This window comes from Dendrobates tinctorius, unplaced genomic scaffold, assembly GCF_039654945.1.
Source record: "Dendrobates tinctorius isolate UK_male_01 unplaced genomic scaffold, ASM3965494v1 ptg000029l, whole genome shotgun sequence".
Lineage (NCBI taxonomy): Eukaryota > Metazoa > Chordata > Amphibia > Anura > Dendrobatidae > Dendrobates > Dendrobates tinctorius.
The window spans coordinates 55,385,856-55,402,571 of record NW_027361697.1 but is presented as its reverse complement, the minus strand read 5'-3'; the positions used below and the strand labels follow the sequence as shown (position 1 = coordinate 55,402,571).

General features: G+C 45.1%; 1 protein-coding gene across 1 annotated transcript in view; it reads left to right on the top strand.

Moving 5' to 3' along the window:
* LOC141086003 (mitochondrial adenyl nucleotide antiporter SLC25A24) overlaps positions 1–16,716 on the top strand; it is an 85,656-nt gene continuing 68,940 nt past the window's right edge. The window contains exon 1 of the mRNA XM_073571716.1: positions 1–399. Within this exon, the coding sequence (XP_073427817.1) occupies positions 217–399 (183 nt within the window). The 5' untranslated portion in view covers positions 1–216. The remainder of the gene's footprint in view (positions 400–16,716) is intronic.

The following is a 16,716-nucleotide window of genomic DNA, read 5'->3' as shown; positions in this document are numbered from 1 at the left end:
GTCCCTCCTCCTACATGCAGGGAATCCCTATGTGGTCCTCCCAGAGGCGGCCCAGTCCTCCCTTAGCCTGGGCGGTGTCCTGTCACTGCTCTAGGACTTGCTTTTCTACATTTCTTATTTTGGCCTGCAGTGTCTTGCTCCTTTTCTACAGTCCCAATCCTTCCCACTTCTCGTAACTCTGTATTCTCTTCTTTTTCCAAGTCTTCCACATCTGCAATGTACGAGTACATCAGGCGAGCGGTGCTGAGCAGAGCTGTCTGCGAGGGATCAGACTCCCCGGCTAAGTATGCCGAGCTCTTCAATAAGCTGGATATCAATAAGGATGGCAAGGTGGACATCTTGGAGCTCCAGCAGGGCCTGAAGGCGATGGGCATGGCAGTCGGGCCAGGCGCCGAGGAGGTGAGATTATCATGTATGGCCATAGAGTTCCAGCTTCCTGGAGCACTAGTGTGTACGCTGCCTGCCTTAGTATCTGCGTTACCTTTGTGGGAGGTAATTCCAGCGATATTAGTTTAGTATGAGCCATGTAATGATATGGTGATGTCAGTAATTGTGGTGCATTCACTGTCCTGGCTATACACCGCCCATATTCCTGCACTGCCATCTGTATGATCAATGCTCGGGTACGAATCCCTAAAACTGGGCCTGGGCTGTACACTCCATAGCATAAGGCTGTGTTCACACAGACCTATTTCGGTCCGAGTGCTGTTTGTGAAAAAAAAAACAACTGACAGCACTTGGGACGGTGTGTATCCGTATTCAGATGGCCATTGTTTCATGGATAGAATGTGCACATGACAAAAATTGCAGCATACACTAATCTTTTATGTGTGTTGGATGAGACCCGCCCGTTCAGGTCTATGGGTATTCCCTGCTGAAGTATAAAAACGGATCACAATACAGATGAAAAATCATCCGATTGTTATGGATGAAAATTGGATGATTTTTCTCATATGTTCATGCTAAGTTAACCCAAGGGCTCATGCAGATGTCCGTGCAACACGGTCCGAGCATAGACCACTATACACAGACCGGTCTCCTGGCTTAAGTGTGACAACCTCATAGAAAGTGGTCACCCTCCTGTCCAGAGTCCCGCGCAAGTCTGTGCATTGCAGTCGGTGCTCAGACTGCGTTGCACGGACATCTTCTGCATGATCCCTAAATGTTACCTGAATGGTGTAGGTACAGCATGTACTTCAATTAGAAGATTGTGCTACAGCATAGGTCCCCAACCTTTCTGACTTTAAGGCTGGAGTCACACTAGCGTATGGCATCCGATGCAAGACCCTCGGCTCCTAATCTTCTGCGAGCGGGAGCCGAGTGTCATTCTACTGTGCTCCGGTCCTCTTGTGCAGAGAGGATCGGAGCAGAGCTGCGGAGAAATTAATTTCTCCATCTCCTGCGGTGTCGGCGTATATCGCACCGTACTCGGATGATATCCGAGGGCTGTGCATTGTCTTTCACACCCATAGACCTATATGGGTTCGAGTGAGCTGAGACTCTACCGAGTCTCAGTGCCACTCGCAGCAAGCTGCAATTGTTCTTGCATGCCGATTTGTCATGAGAAAATAATCGCAGATCTGAGGTACCCATAGAGTATCGTTGGGCCGAGTGCTATGTGATGTTTTAACTCCTAGCGCTCGGCAGTATTGTACGGTAGTGTGACTCTGGCCTAAGAGCTACACTCAGTTCTGAGAGAGGGTCACGAGCCACATCCAGCTCCTGACCCACTAACAGTAGTAACACCCACAGCCCCCAAAGCTTTTCCACTGAAATCACACCGTCAGTGTGTTAAACTCCAGGGTTTCCTCTCTTACTCCAATTTAGATCTACTCTTCTGTGCAGAGCTACACTCAAGTCACCATCTAGAGATCTACTAAAGGGAATCTGTCACCCCATGTTTGCTGTATGAGCTGCGGCCACCGCCATCAGAGGCTCATCTACAGCATTCTGTAATGCTGTAGATAAGCCCCCGATGTAACCTGAAAGAGAAGAAAAACAAGTTAGACTATACTCACAGGGGGGTGGGTGTCGCGGTCCGGTCCGGCGGCTCACATCTTTTAGCAATGACATCCTCCTTCTTACTTCTGCCTCGGCTCTTGCGTGGCAGAGTAAAGTACTGCAGTGCGCAGGCATCAGGAAAGGTCAGAGAGGTGCCTGCCCACTGCAGTACTCTGCTCTGCCCTCAACAGGGCAGATAAAGTACGCCTGCACAGGAGCCGCAGCAGAAGTAAGAAGGAGGACGTCATCGTATGAAGATGGGAGGCGCCGGATTGGACCGCGGCACCCCCCGGTGAGTATAATCTAACTTGTTTTTCTTATCTTTCAGGTTACATTGGGGCTTATCTATAGCATTGCAGAATGCTGTAGATAAGCCCCTGATGGCGGAGGCCGCAGCTCATAGAGCAAAAATAGGGTGACAGATTCCCTTTAATAGCTGTTTGTAACATCTGGTGCTAATGCACCAAGCTGGCAGACAGCCGCGAGCCGCACATCACGGGCCCGCAAGCCGCAGGTTGGGGCCCCCTGTGCTACACAGTAGATGCATTAGTTGTTGGCACTGATGTTGTCCTTGTCTAATGCACAATGTAGACAACTGTTTTTCACGTATGTTTTTTTATCTGTGTTTTTCACGGACCATTAAACTAACACTAGGTATGGGTAAGGTTCTTTCCATGACAGGGATCAAAATCTGACGTGTCTCTGATTTGTTTTGCAGACAAACTGCCTGCATAAAAAAACAGGTACATGTGAACAGCCCCTTAACAATAATGGGTATGTGTTTCTATCTGGTTTTCATGGATAGAACAATCTATACACATACTAGTGTAATTGTCTCTGAAAATCACTGTCGGTACACAGATGACATCAGTGTACAATCCATGTGCTGGCCATACTTAACACTGTAATAAATTGGAGGAGGTTTGTCGTTTAAAGGCACTCTGTCAGCACAGAGCGACTGTTCAAACCAAGTCCTGCCACTCAGTGCTTCATGGCGGGACCAATCATTTATATCCACCTGCTTGGTTTCTCCCTATCTCCATCCCCCCTCTTTGACACTTTTGGCTTTATAGACCCAGAGAAAGGAGATCAATGGAACCAAGCAGGTGGTGTATATAAATGATTGACTCATAGAATCGTAGAGTTGGAAGGGACCTCCTGGGCCATCTGGTCCAACCCCCTGCTCAAAGCAGGATTCGCTAAATCATCCCAGTCAGATGTCTGTCCAGCCTCTGTTTGAAGACTTCCATTGAAGGAGAACTCACCACTTCTCGTGGCAGCCTGTTCCACTCATTGATCACTCTAAAGGGCATGTCACACTAAGCGATATCGCTAGCAATATCGCTATAACTTGTGACGTTATAGCGATATTGCTAGCGATATCGCTGTGTTTGATACTTACCTACGACCGACTCCCCCGCTGGTTATCGCTGATCGCGCGAGAACAGGCTGGACTGTTTCTCGTCGTCAGCTTCCTGCGGCGCTTCCTGCTGTGAAGACGAGCGACGCGTGGAGCCGGGCGGGAGGACGCAGGATCGCCTGGTGTGACAGGTAAGTAGCGACCCCCGTCCCCAGCGATGTCGCTGGTGAGATCTGCCTGTGTGGCAGCTCACTAGCGACCACTTAGCGATGTACCAGAGATCCTGACCGCGTCATATCGCTGGTCGGGATCGCTGGTACATCGCTAAGTGTGACAGTACCTTAACTGTCAAAAAGTTTTTTCTAATATCTAATCTGTGTCTCCTCCCATTCAGTTTCATCCCATTGCTTCTAGTCTTTCCTTGTGCAAATGAGAATAAAGTTGATCCTTCTACAATGTGACAGCCCTTTAGATATTTGTAGACAGCTATTAAGTCTCCTCTCAGTCTTCTATTTTGCAAACTAAACATTCCCAAATCCTGCAACCTTTCCTCATAAGACAGGTTTGCAGACCGGTCACCATTCTGGTCGCTCTTTTCTGAACTTGCTCCAGTTTGTTGATGTCTTTTTTAAAATGTGGTGCCCAAAACTGGACACAATATTCCAGATGAGGTCTGACCAAAGAGGAGTAGAGGGAAATAATGACTTCACGTGATCTAGACTGTATGCTTCTGTTAATACATCCTAGAATTGCATTTGCCTTTTTTGCTGCTGCATCACACTGTTGACTCATATTCAGTCTGTGATCTATTAGTATACCCAAGTCTTTTTCACATGTGCTGTCACTTAGCCCTATTCCTCCCATTCTGTATATGCTTTTTTCATTTTTATTGCCCAGATGTAGTACTTTGCATTTCTCCCTGTTAAAAACCATTCTGTTAGTTGCTGCCCACTTCTGCCGTGAAGCACTGAGCTCCTGTACCTGGTTTGAACAGTCATTCTGTGTTGACAGTCCCTTTTTAATTTTTCAAATGAGAAAATCACTGATGAAATGCTGATGGTAAAAATTGAGACACAGGCCAAGCGCTGATAATACTCGGATCTAAAAAAAAAATCACTGTCGTCTGAATGAGGCCTGAGGCCGGGTTGAGCCAACCCTAATGAAAGGCAGTCCAGTCACATCCATAAATTGCAGACATAACTTCCTCCTTGTAAAGCTCTTTGCGCTTGTGCACATTGCAGACAGGTGCCAGAGCCATTTTTCCATTGCATGAACTATTCTGGTGTATAAAACAAAATAATGCTAGCTGCAGCTTCCCAATGAGCCTTGTGGAAAATGCTATGATTTCCTCATGGATCGCCTCCCCATGCCATGTGCACATGGGCTGTAATGGGTCCATGTGCTGTTTGTGTGGAGTCTCTGGCTCACAAAAATGGAATATATGCCCGTCTGAATGAGCAATAAAGCTAGCTGCGCTTGTGTCCCAGTATAAAGCTGCCCATAAATGCTCTGTTCAGACCCCTCCATGATTGTACCTTGAGAAGGAACTAGGGCCTTTGGATCTCCATTTTAGAGTATCTGTTTGATTACCTTCAGTGAGGCTGTCAGTGATCAGACATTTATCACCTATCCTATGGATAGGAAAATTTTGGCAACTACTCATAAGTGCTAGCATTTGTTTCACAGTCTAAAGCCAGCCATAAACCATAGATGGTTGTCGTACAAACAATCCTTCGGCTGATCGTTTAGCCGACAGCCATCTTGGCTGTCTCTCCCATATTTAACTCTCTCATACTGACGGCTTACCTCCAGGAGAACAATCAGTTGGTTCGCATGCCCATACACAGTAGAGAGTCAGCTAAACCCATCAACATCAGCGGGTTCAGTCGACATTAGTCTACTTTAGGGTCAACTTGTTGGGGCTTCCCCTCTGCACTGAAACAATAGGGTAACTTGCTGTGATAATACTGTGCTACCACTACACATCAAGCCTCTCCCTCAACTACCAAAGCCACATTTACAACAATTTGGACCTCAACTTTTTAGGTACATTCTCACTCTCTTCTGACAAACTTAAGGCCAACATACACTTTGTCGAAAGTTGTCTGAAGCTGATGATATTGGCAGGATCGGATGACAGTGTAATGTGTGAAGGACTTCCTAAGCCTTCCTTGCCGCCTGATGGTGAGAAGAATGCGGCGTGTTAGATTGCCAATGGCTGATCTTGTTGTTGAGTTAACCCAGAGGAGACTGACAGTGCTTCTCTCATCGAGAACATGAGAACTTTCGGCAGATCTGAGCATTATTGTGTATGAGGGAGATGGCTGTCGGTTGAATGATTCTTCACCCAACAGCTATCTAATCTGTGTGGGGGTCTTAAGGCAAGTTTCTCTCCTACATAGCTACCCATTTCGCAGGACTCTTCTCTCCCTAGACTGGTTTGGTCCTGTGTCCTACTGATAAACTCTACTTTCTCAGGAATAGCTCACACTAGAGGCAAATGCCCAACAAATCTAAAGACTAAGCCTAGCGTGCTTCATAAGATCCATATTACCCTTTGTAAAGTCTAGCATGCCTATTTACCTCACGTTTGACAACTTCACTGCAGGGTGCCCAACCAACAGAAACCTACGACTAACTAAACTGTTTAAATGTCCAAGAGGCCCCCAGTTTCATCCTTTTTTAGTGTCCACAGTCCTGAGGATGTGCGCCGTTTTTAACCCAGGTGATTCACTTCAAGTTAGTCAAACACCACCCCCATACATACCAGTAAAATGATGTCCTAAGCACAAGACATGGTGGGTATATAGGGCACACTTTCACATCTGTGTTTTTAATGGGGACAGAGCAGGAAGCATCTCTCCTTCCTGACACCTTGGTCATCAACTGATCTCCACAAAAGGATCAGGAATTTTAAAATCCATGTGCCTGATCCTTCTTCCCCATGAAATCTGCCATCTGCGTAAAAGTTGGGAGTTCCCCATACAAATTAGAGGTGGGCTGGACATTCTTATGATGCATATAGCCACCATAATTTGCAAAACATGTCCCAGAAATTCCTACATTCAGCCATTCAAAATAATCCGATGACCTTCCTCCTTTAATATTTTGTACCAATTTTAGATAACTTTTTGGGCTAGGCTCACTGGATACTGATGTCTGTGAATAAAGGGAACCTTACAGCCTATACATGCCACCTGAGCGGCATGTATCTGACACTAGCTGTATAATCTCAACCAGGTATGTTTGATTCTGAAACGCTGGAGCATTTCAGAGACAATCATACATTAAAAGCTGCCGAGGACAGATCCTCAAGGGTGACTTGTTGAAAAGGCGAGTCCACAGTGGATTCTCCCCGCCCGCTCCACTGGATGATAGATCTCTCCCTGACTGCAGGTATAGGGAAGGCCCCTGGAAGAAGCTTATGGCGAAATGCGTGTTGAGGTGTGGGGATGCCTGTGTGACCTGTCCTGACGTTATCCACGGCTGGCTCCTTATAACATTCCTTATTAGCAAGTTGTTTATTGGGCTCTTCAATTTTTTTTTTATGTAGATTCATGTGACTGTCTCCTTTTATTAACAGTCATATTCATGAGATTATTTGTGCATGTGGAATAACTGTAGTATCTGGCTATTTTAACAGATGATGCCCTTTACTTAAACTTGTTTGCTAGAAGTTACTTCATTGTATAGGCTGGCCTGGTTTTTACATCATAACTAGCTTGGTCAGTATACACTGCACAAATTGCACCATAAGGCTGGGGTCACACTAGCGTAGAATACGGACGAGTGCTATGCGAGAAAACATCGCATAGCACTGGGCCAGTGTTAATCTATGGAGCATATCATATCTTAGATTGCTCTCGCATGCCGATTGGCAGCGAGTCTCGGCTCACTCGCAGCCATATAAGTCTATGGGTGCAAGTGACACAGTGCACGTCACTCGAATATCATCCGAGTGCTGTGCGATATATTCCGACAATGGAAGAGATGGAGAAATTAGTTTCTCCGCCTCCTCTGCAGCTGTGCTCTGATCCGCTCTGTGCGAGAGGCTCGAAGGACATTACTATGACAGTGTATATCGGGAGTTACCTTACATTATTGTCTTATAACCTCGGCATTTAAACTTTGGGTCAGGACACAGTGGCGTCCTTCATACAAGGCACCTTGTATTTTTTTTTTTTACAAATTTTTAATTTCAATAAAGATTAATTTACACTTTTAACTGTGGTTCTCTTCATTTCTTTGGGCTATTCACCTCTAGCCTGAATGTGTTATGTATATGTGGCGCCCCTGAGGCTCAGTCGCCACAGAGGTACTGCACCTCCTCCTGAGGTGTGGTGCCCCACCATCCAGGTAAGGTGGAAACTCCTGACCACGCTCCAACACTCGCATCCCACACAACACGGTAGTTCAGCAAAGCCACATTGTGGCTCCCTGCTTGGAGTGTAGCAGAGCACCTTTGGTGGCTCCCTGCTTGGAACACGAAACGTGCTGGGAGGCAGGTTGAGTTAGAATACATAAAAGAGCGGGAAGGGATAGGATTTCAGGGCAATTAGTCAGAGAGTCACTCGGGGAGGAGTGAGGATCCCTGAGAGAGGGATGGAGGAAGGAGTGCTGCAGCTGCCTCAGTGATCTGAGCCAGCTGGCACAAGAAAGGAAAGAAGGAGAAAGTCATTGAACAGAAACCTGATCTTCCATAAGAAGAAAAGACAAGTACGGAAAGTAGGAGAAAAAGGGAACAGAGGACGTGGGTTAGAGGAAGAACCCTGCCTAGGAGTTCTAAGCGCAAGGCCGGGGCCCGGTCCCCGAGATTGGACAGCGTCCAATCCGCAGTGTTCCCTCACAGTGGAAACATACCCTTAGTCATTGGCAGTGGCGGGGAGAAGCAGCAGGGACCTGCCTATCTGACTAGTCACCTGTGCAGATCAGTCCATGGTGACTTTCAGGGTGTGTGCACATGCTGCGGAATGCTCTGCGGATTTGCCCGCGCGGATTTTGTAAAATCCGCAGGTCAGAAGACCGGCGGTTTATCTGCGGATTAGCCTGCGGGTTTGCCCTGCGGTTTTCCATCTCTACAATGGAGCAGATGGTAAACCGCAGCGGAATCCGCGCGGTTTGGAAACCGCAGCAAATCCGCGCTGATAATTCCGCAGCGTCTGCACTGCGGTTTTCATTTTCCATAGGCTATAAAGGTACTGTACAACGCAGCAGAAACTGCTGCGGATCCGCAGGGCCAAATCCGCTGCAGATCCGCAGCGTGTGCACACACCCTCAAAGTAAGTTTTTCTCTGAATTGCTGCAACATTTCCGAGTCAAACATACATGGTTGAAATCATACAGCCAGTGCCTGATACATGCTGCCTGTCAGGTTCCTTTTAATATTATATCCGTATATATGTTTCATGCAGATTTTGACATTCAGTTGAAATGCTGAGATTTGTAAAATGTTTGCACAATAATTAGAAACACGTCGTAAATCACATTTTTTTTTTTTTTTCCTAAAACTGGAATTTTAAAGATCCCATTCACCTAGAAAGTGAGATCTGTTCACACAGTCAGGATTTGCACTTGGTGGGTTTAGCAGATAATATCTGAAAGTTGGATTTTAATATACAGTAATTTAGTGTTAGTGTCATAAACCCAGAAAATCCCTTGAAGGCTCGGCTCACATTGGATTCTGTCATTTCTGTTCACTGACTCGTTACTTTGGTTGACAAAAATGGCTCCAGCACTCCTTGCTGTCAAAAATACTGAACGCTGACAGACTCCATTATGAGTTAAAATTGGCTCTGATAGCTGGGATAGCGTGGTTATGAATGGGAGCCATGACACCGTTGTGCAGGGCCTCTTAGGCTGGTGCTGGCAGTAGGAGTGACATGTTACATATAATCTGCTTCTGAGAGACAAAATAGCAATAAGGCCACGTTCACACACTCAGTATTTGTAAGCCAAAATCAGGAGAGGAACACTCAGAGGAAGAGTTTAATAATAGAAACACGTCAGCACTCCTGGTTTCGACTTACAAATACTGAGGTATAATACTGACCAAATAATGAACATGTGACCATTGTCTAACAGTTATGACATTTCAGACCTGATCGTTATTTTTTTTCTGTGGTTTTAGTAATTGTTACTATGGAGCATTTTTTAAAATCCCCCATTTAGCTGGTCTAATAATCTGGGAATGAGCGTTCACAGAAAAGCTGGTCCCCAAACTATAGTCCCATCTGAACAGCTGATCAACCACACATAATGCTCGTTCATCGGGCGTGATGGTTTTTAGTATTGTTCTCGTCAGCACATCATGTAATGGGATTAGTGCTGCCGACAAGATAATGTTATGTGAACACAGAACAATCGTCTTAATGGTCGTTCTGTGCACATAGAATTGTGGCTGTTTTACGCTAGCCAATAAATGACGAGTTGCATGTAGCTGCTCGATTAATGGCCGTGATTGTGTTGTGTAACACTGGCTTTAGACTCCCTAAGCTTTCTGCCATGTCTCGGGAGGTTATGCTGAGTTGTTTTGTGTGATCTCTGCAGGATCAATATCTGCAGGGAGTGGTGAGGCCTGTCATCTGGATGAGGAGGTTGTTACTTTGATCTCTGTATTTAACTCTGCAGACTATAAATCAGGCCGATGCCATATTGATAGGCATTCACTGTAAAGCAGGGGTTAAGTGTGGCCTGGTGTGTATGTATCTATGTTTTATCAGTAGTGGTCACAGTCAGAACCTAAACCTCCTTGGCCCCAGTATAAAATCTGCAACCGGGCCTAAACAGACTGTGTGCTATCATATTGTAGTCTTTTATGCACAGAAGGAGCCTTTTGTCCCCTTCAGGCTCCAGGGTCACAGGTGTGAATGCTAGCCTCATCCCCTCCCCGAATTTACTATATGTATACCACTGGTAATGGCCTATTTTACTTACGGTATTTATTTGATTTTACTTTTTTTTTTTTTCATTCCACTTTGTTTTATTTGTAGGGGACTTTACACTATAACCATTAGATCACTTGTCCTGTATACAGCAATAATTCAGTTTAGCAGTATATAGATAAATCATGGTCTCTTATGAAACCCAGCCTGGCACCAACAGTGGCTTCAGCAGGTTCTCGGCTGGTATCACAACCCTCAGTTACATCATGGTGGGAGGGGGCCAATGGGCACCCGAACTGACACCCCATCAGGATTGCGCTACTTAAGAATAGCTAAACTTTCATATTATTTTTTAAATAGTTTTGCCCAACACGAAAAGATATTAAATTGTTCAGATCCCTTTATTTGTCGTTAGTCCTGTAAAAAAAAAATTGAATGTGGCTTCCAAACCTCTGCTTTTCCCCAGTCTATGTGCCTGCAATTAGCTGCATGCTATCAAAATGTACTCACTTTGAGTACAGATGATGACAGTGAAAGGTTCAGCACTTGTCTCCTCATGAGTGTTCTCAGAATTACCTTTACCTCTGCAGCAGCTTATCCCCAGAAATAGTGAGACACAGTTGCTGACCCTTTCACTGCAATCATCTGTACTCCAAATGTGTTCTTATAGCAATGGAGCTAAAAGCAGGCAAATAGACTGGGGAAAAGCAGGGGTTTGGAAGCTATATACATGCATTTATTTTACAGGAAGACAAATCTCCTAATAAAGTGATTTGCAAAGTTTCCTAGCTTTTATTTAGGACAAAATTCTTTAAAAAAACAAACAAAAAAACTAGTAACTGTTGTTAGAGATTTGACAGGAGCATTTAAGTAGATAAAGTGCAGCAATCAGAGCAAGCTTCTATCGCTGCTGTTAGAGACAGGAGTTTACTTTATTACACAACCGATATCTACCATTTCAGCAGGCTCATCTACTGAACCTGCTATATGCACCAACAGCCTCTCCAGTAATAGCACATCATAGGTTGGAAAAAATCTTCAAATCTGTAATCTCAGGTCATTCTGGGATGTTTCAATTTGGAACGTTTGTAGGAACGATCCAACATAAAATTATTTGGCTGCATTGAGAGCTCAGCTGTAACATTGTGTTTGTATTGCAGGCAGTGTGCATCCGCATATTCACTTGATTCTTTAGATCAGCATTTCCCAAGTCCAGTCCTTGGAGCCCCCCATCAATCACTAGTGTGTCACGTCCTTCTGGGAGATCTGGGGGTAGAAGATCATTGCATATTGTGAGTTGCATATCTTCCATTTAACTTGAGTTTTTGGGTCCTATATTAAATTAATTTGGTTTCCTTTGGTGCTGAAGAGGTTAATGACCATTTCTATGCTGGTCAGAAACGTGCAGCTCCATTTTCAGCTGCTTCTGGTTGGGTTGTTGCCTCTTCCTATAAAACCTGGCCATACCTCTCTGTCTTGCCAGTGAAAGCTTTGCTTGCTTGCTCTTAGGAGACGCTGTGCTGAATAGAAGTTCGTTGTTGCTATTGGAGATTTGTCTACCTGTGCTGTGTGCTTAAGTGTTTGGAGAGAAGTTATTGTGGTCATGTTCTGTAGTATTTGTGTATTTATCTCCTGGTCCCTGTTCCCATGTAGTTTTATGTCCTGTCCCTATCCTCCTTCCTATTGTTGGTTGGTGCTTTTGTATGATAGAGGGTTGATACCAGTTTTGTCTTTTGTGTCTTGTTCACATTACATTTCTTTCCCAGGCTCCATGGGGGAAGAGACAGATCAGGGATTAACAGGAGCATAGTAAGGTTGGAGGCTCAGGCCGCTCTACCATCAAGAGTACCCTTGGGACAGTGATAGTCAGGGTTCCAGTTCTAGGGACAGTTTGAGGCCCCCCTTCCCCACCTGCATTCACACATTGCATTTTTTTCATGTTTTCGCGGCGATATTCCGCTGCGACGGCCCCCGATCTGCTCTGCGGCGCTCCTGGCATCTTCCGGTTCCAGTAATGCTTTGCGCGAATGACTGCGATGACGTCGCGCTCTCGCGAGCGTGACGTTATCTCACGAGCGTAACCAAATTGCAACAGGTTGCGTTTGGCGCTGATCGGCGCACCGTCAAAAGGACGCAGGCGCCGCCAAAACACATACTGCGCACGGCCTGCGTCCTCAGTGATAAAGAGAGGGGACGCATGCAGCGTCATGCGCCCGGAGGCGGAGCTACCGGCGGAGGCGTGGCAGGGGGCGGGGCCGACGCTGCGGCCTTTAACGCAAATGTGAAACCGGCCTTAGACATTGCTGGGACAAAACAACAATGGTTTTCCCACTACTCATCACCATGGCAAATGTCAGAGGAAAGATGTATCTGGCAGTGGCATAATTCCCTCCCATTTGAGAACACATACATGCTCGCCTGTCGTGTACATGGCAGCCCTCGCTAGCGGCTGATCTGCTTTGATGCCAGCCATTAAACCAGCACCAATCTGATCAGACTTATAGCTTACTAGCTGATGAGCACGGCGTTGCCTGGGTATAGTAACCAACTGTGGATAGTTATAACAAATTATAATGATTATATTGCACATAAAAACTGTGCATCTAATCCTATCCTGTATGATACTGACTGCTGAGCCGTGTATCTAATCCTATTCTGTGTGATACTGTCTGCTGAGCCGTGTATCTAATCCTATTCTGTGTGATACTGTCTGCTGAGCTGTGTATCTAATCCTATCCTGTGTGATACTGACTAGTGAGCCGTGTATCTAATCCTATTCTGTGTGATACTGACTGCTGAGCTGTGTATCTAATCCTGTCCTGTGTGATACTGGGCTCACCCTGCAGTCTGTGTCAGAGGGTGGTCTGTGTTGGCACGGTAATAAATTGTGTTATTTCCAGCTTTACAGAAGGACGATAACACCATAGAAATGATAAGAATAATAGGCCTCAGTTACCACAACTGTCTACAAAGAAAACTGTTGCTGATAGCAACCAATCACAGCTCATTTTTCATCTTTTAAACAGCTCTGGGACAGCGTGATGAGTTTTGAGTGGCAACTTTTGTGTTTCGACTTTTATGTGGCGAGGTTGGTGTATGTGTGGTGAAATGTGTGCTGAGGGTGGTATATGTGTTGAAGCACATGGTAGTGTGTGGCGCATTTTGTGTGTGTGTGCTCATATCCCGTGTGTGGTGAGTATCTCATGTCAGGGCCCCACCTTAGCAACTGTACGGTATATACTCTTTGGCGCCATCGCTCTCATTCTTTAAGTCCCCCCTTGTTCACATCTGGCAGCTGCCAATTTGCCTCCAACACTTTTCCTTTCACTTTTTCCCCATTATGTAAATAGGGGCAAAATTGTTTGGTGAATTAGAATGCGCGGGGTTAAAATTTTGCCTCACAACATAGCCTATGACGCTCTCGGGGTCCAGACGTGTGACTGTGCAAAATTTTGTGGCTGTAACTGCAACGGTGCGGATGCCAATCCCGGACATACACACACACAAACATATATACATACACACACACACACACACACACACACACACACACACACACACACACACACACACACACCTACATTGAGCTTTATATATTAGATTTATTTGCATGCAAAGATACTTTGATGATCACCACGATCATGGTATCATTTCAGAGTGTTGTCGCCGTCTGCACACAGTAACTTTCTATACAGTGTTACTTATTACTATAGTAATATTCATCAAACCCGATTCATCAGTTTTTCCAGTTTCCTGGAGTTAAACTACTTGAAATTTTGTAAATTTTTTTCTGAAACTCATAGTTGCTCAAAAATATTGCAACATTTTTACATTTTAATACCAGTTTCGGCCACATCACTGACTTTTCGAAAAGTGGGAAAATGGGGCGTGACTGAGCATACTTGACAAATTCATCATAATTTCTGACACACACATACATTTCTTGCGGTGGTGCATGGCAGCTAAAATATACTCAAAATTAATTAAGGGGCTCACTTTTCTTTATAAATTTGGTGCATTTTACTCCAGTACACACGTCATCTGGAATGGCATACAAACTGCTACACTTGATAAATGATGGCTATTGTGCTTTAAAGGGAACCTGTTGGCTGATTCAGGTGGCCCAAGTCACGGGCAGCATGAACCAGAGTCTGACTACACGATTGCAGCTCCAGGTGATTGACTGGTCTCTTGCTAAATGGCGCAGAGGTGTGCATTCAGGTCCATCCATTATCTGTGGGGCTGCGGAGTACAGTCTCATAGGCAGTGAATGGAGCGGAGGTCATGCCTGTGTATCTCTGCTTCATTCAGGATTGGACCGCAGAGCTCACAGGATTTCAGTACACCAATTTCAAGATCGCTGAGAGATCCAGCAGTTGGATCCCAAGCGATCTGCAAAGGGATAGCAAATAACTTGATTTTGCAGCGCAATGGATGTACATTGTATTAATGATGAAGCTGCTTTTAGCACTTATCAAAAGCAAAACATGATATTTATGTGGCTGCAACATGTGAACACAGCCTAAAGGGCCAAATACTGCATAGAGGTTACCATATAGAATAGTATATGTGCTGCACTACATAATAATGAACTATCCCATTATCACATAGTCTGCCAGGATATTATCTATGTTCAGTTCCCCGATCTCAGAACACGTCATCTGTGCCTGCAAGCACTGTCATGCCGCACACACCTTTAAATAAACACGGTCTCCAAATACACCATGGGCTCATCTACTCTCCTCCTCCCTGGCTGTATGACTCCATAAAATTATGTTTTATACAATGACTATAGAACTCCTGACAGCAATGAAGCACTCACTTTTGTTATGTTATAAAACATATATACAATCACGCCTATCCTTAAAAAGCCAACCCTCGACCCAACCGCTATGTCCAGCTATCGCCGAATATTGCTGCTCCCATTCGTTTCCAAACTCCTGGAGCTGCACGTCCAGTAATCAGCAAGTGCTGTATAACAAATACAGGGCATTTAGTCTATACGTTTTTTGCAAAAAATGTATACCAAGCCGCTTCACCACGTCACGGATAGGGACTGCTTCGTGAAGGGTTACCGTGACGTGGTGAAGCGGCTTGGTATACATTTTTTGCAAAAAACGTATTGACTAAATGCCCTGTATTTGTTATACAGCACTTGCTGATTACTGTCATGTTTTTACTGCAGAGTATTTTTGCAAATTTGTCATTTTGTGTTCTTTTGTTGTGTTTCAGCCATTGTGTGGTGTGAGCATTGTCTTACTGACTTGTTCACACTTGTGCATGTCACATATGTTTTTAATCCGTTTTTCCTTGCTAAGCATGGTTTGGGAGACCGCACCCCTCTCCTGTGTGACATGCACATAAATGAGCTGTCTTACACCACAAGCCCATATACTAGGAGGCGCCTGTCTGTATCCTGTTCATTTAGACACTGTTCACATGTTCAGGTTTTAAATACATTAGATAGGGACTGCTTCGTGAAGGGTTACCGTGACGTGGTGAAGCGGCTTGGTATACATTTTTTGCAAAAAACGTATCGACTAAATGCCCTGTATTTGTTATACAGCACTTGCTGATTATTGTCATGTTTTTACTGCAGAGTATTTTTGCAAATTTGTCATTTTGTGTTCTTTTGTTGTGTTTCAGCCATTGGGTGGTGTGAGCATTGTCTTACTGACTTGTTCACACTTGTGCATGTCACATATGTTTTTAACATCCTTTTCTGTGGTCTCCCTGCTAACACCCTCGCACCTCTCCAGTCCATCCTTAACTCGGCTGTCCGACAAATCCATCTCTCTCCTCGCTACTCCTCCGCTTCTCCCCTCAGCAAATCTCTTCACTGGCTTCCATTCCTTCAGCGTATCCAGTTCAAATAACTAATACTGACCTACAAAGCCATCTATAACCTGTCTCTGAACTAATCTCCCGATACCTTCCCTCACGTAATCTCTGATCCTCCCAAGACCTCCTTCTGTCCTCCACACTTATTTGCTCCTCACCCAACCGCCTCCAAGACTTCTCCCGAATAGCCCCCATCCTCTGGAATTCTTTGCCCCACCATGTCCGACTATCAACCACATTCGGATCCTTCAGACGGAATCTAAAAACCCACCTCTTCAAGAAAGCCTACAGCCTGTAATGACCCCACTACCTCCTCACCACTACTGGAGATATCACCTCAACCAACATGGAAATGCTGCAACCCCCCCCAACCTACTGTCTCCTTCCCCACCATGCTGTAGCATGTAAGCCCAAAAGGGCACTGTCCTCTCCCCTCTGTATCAGTCTGTGATTGTAAGTTTGTTTACTGTAAGTGATATCTGTAATTTGTATGTAACCCCCTTCTTATGTACAGCACCATGGAATCAATGGTGCTATATAAATAATTATATATACTGAATGTGTGTGTGTATCACCAACCAATCACGAAGCATCTTTCATTTCAACAGAGCTGGTTAAAAGAAGCCGAGCTAT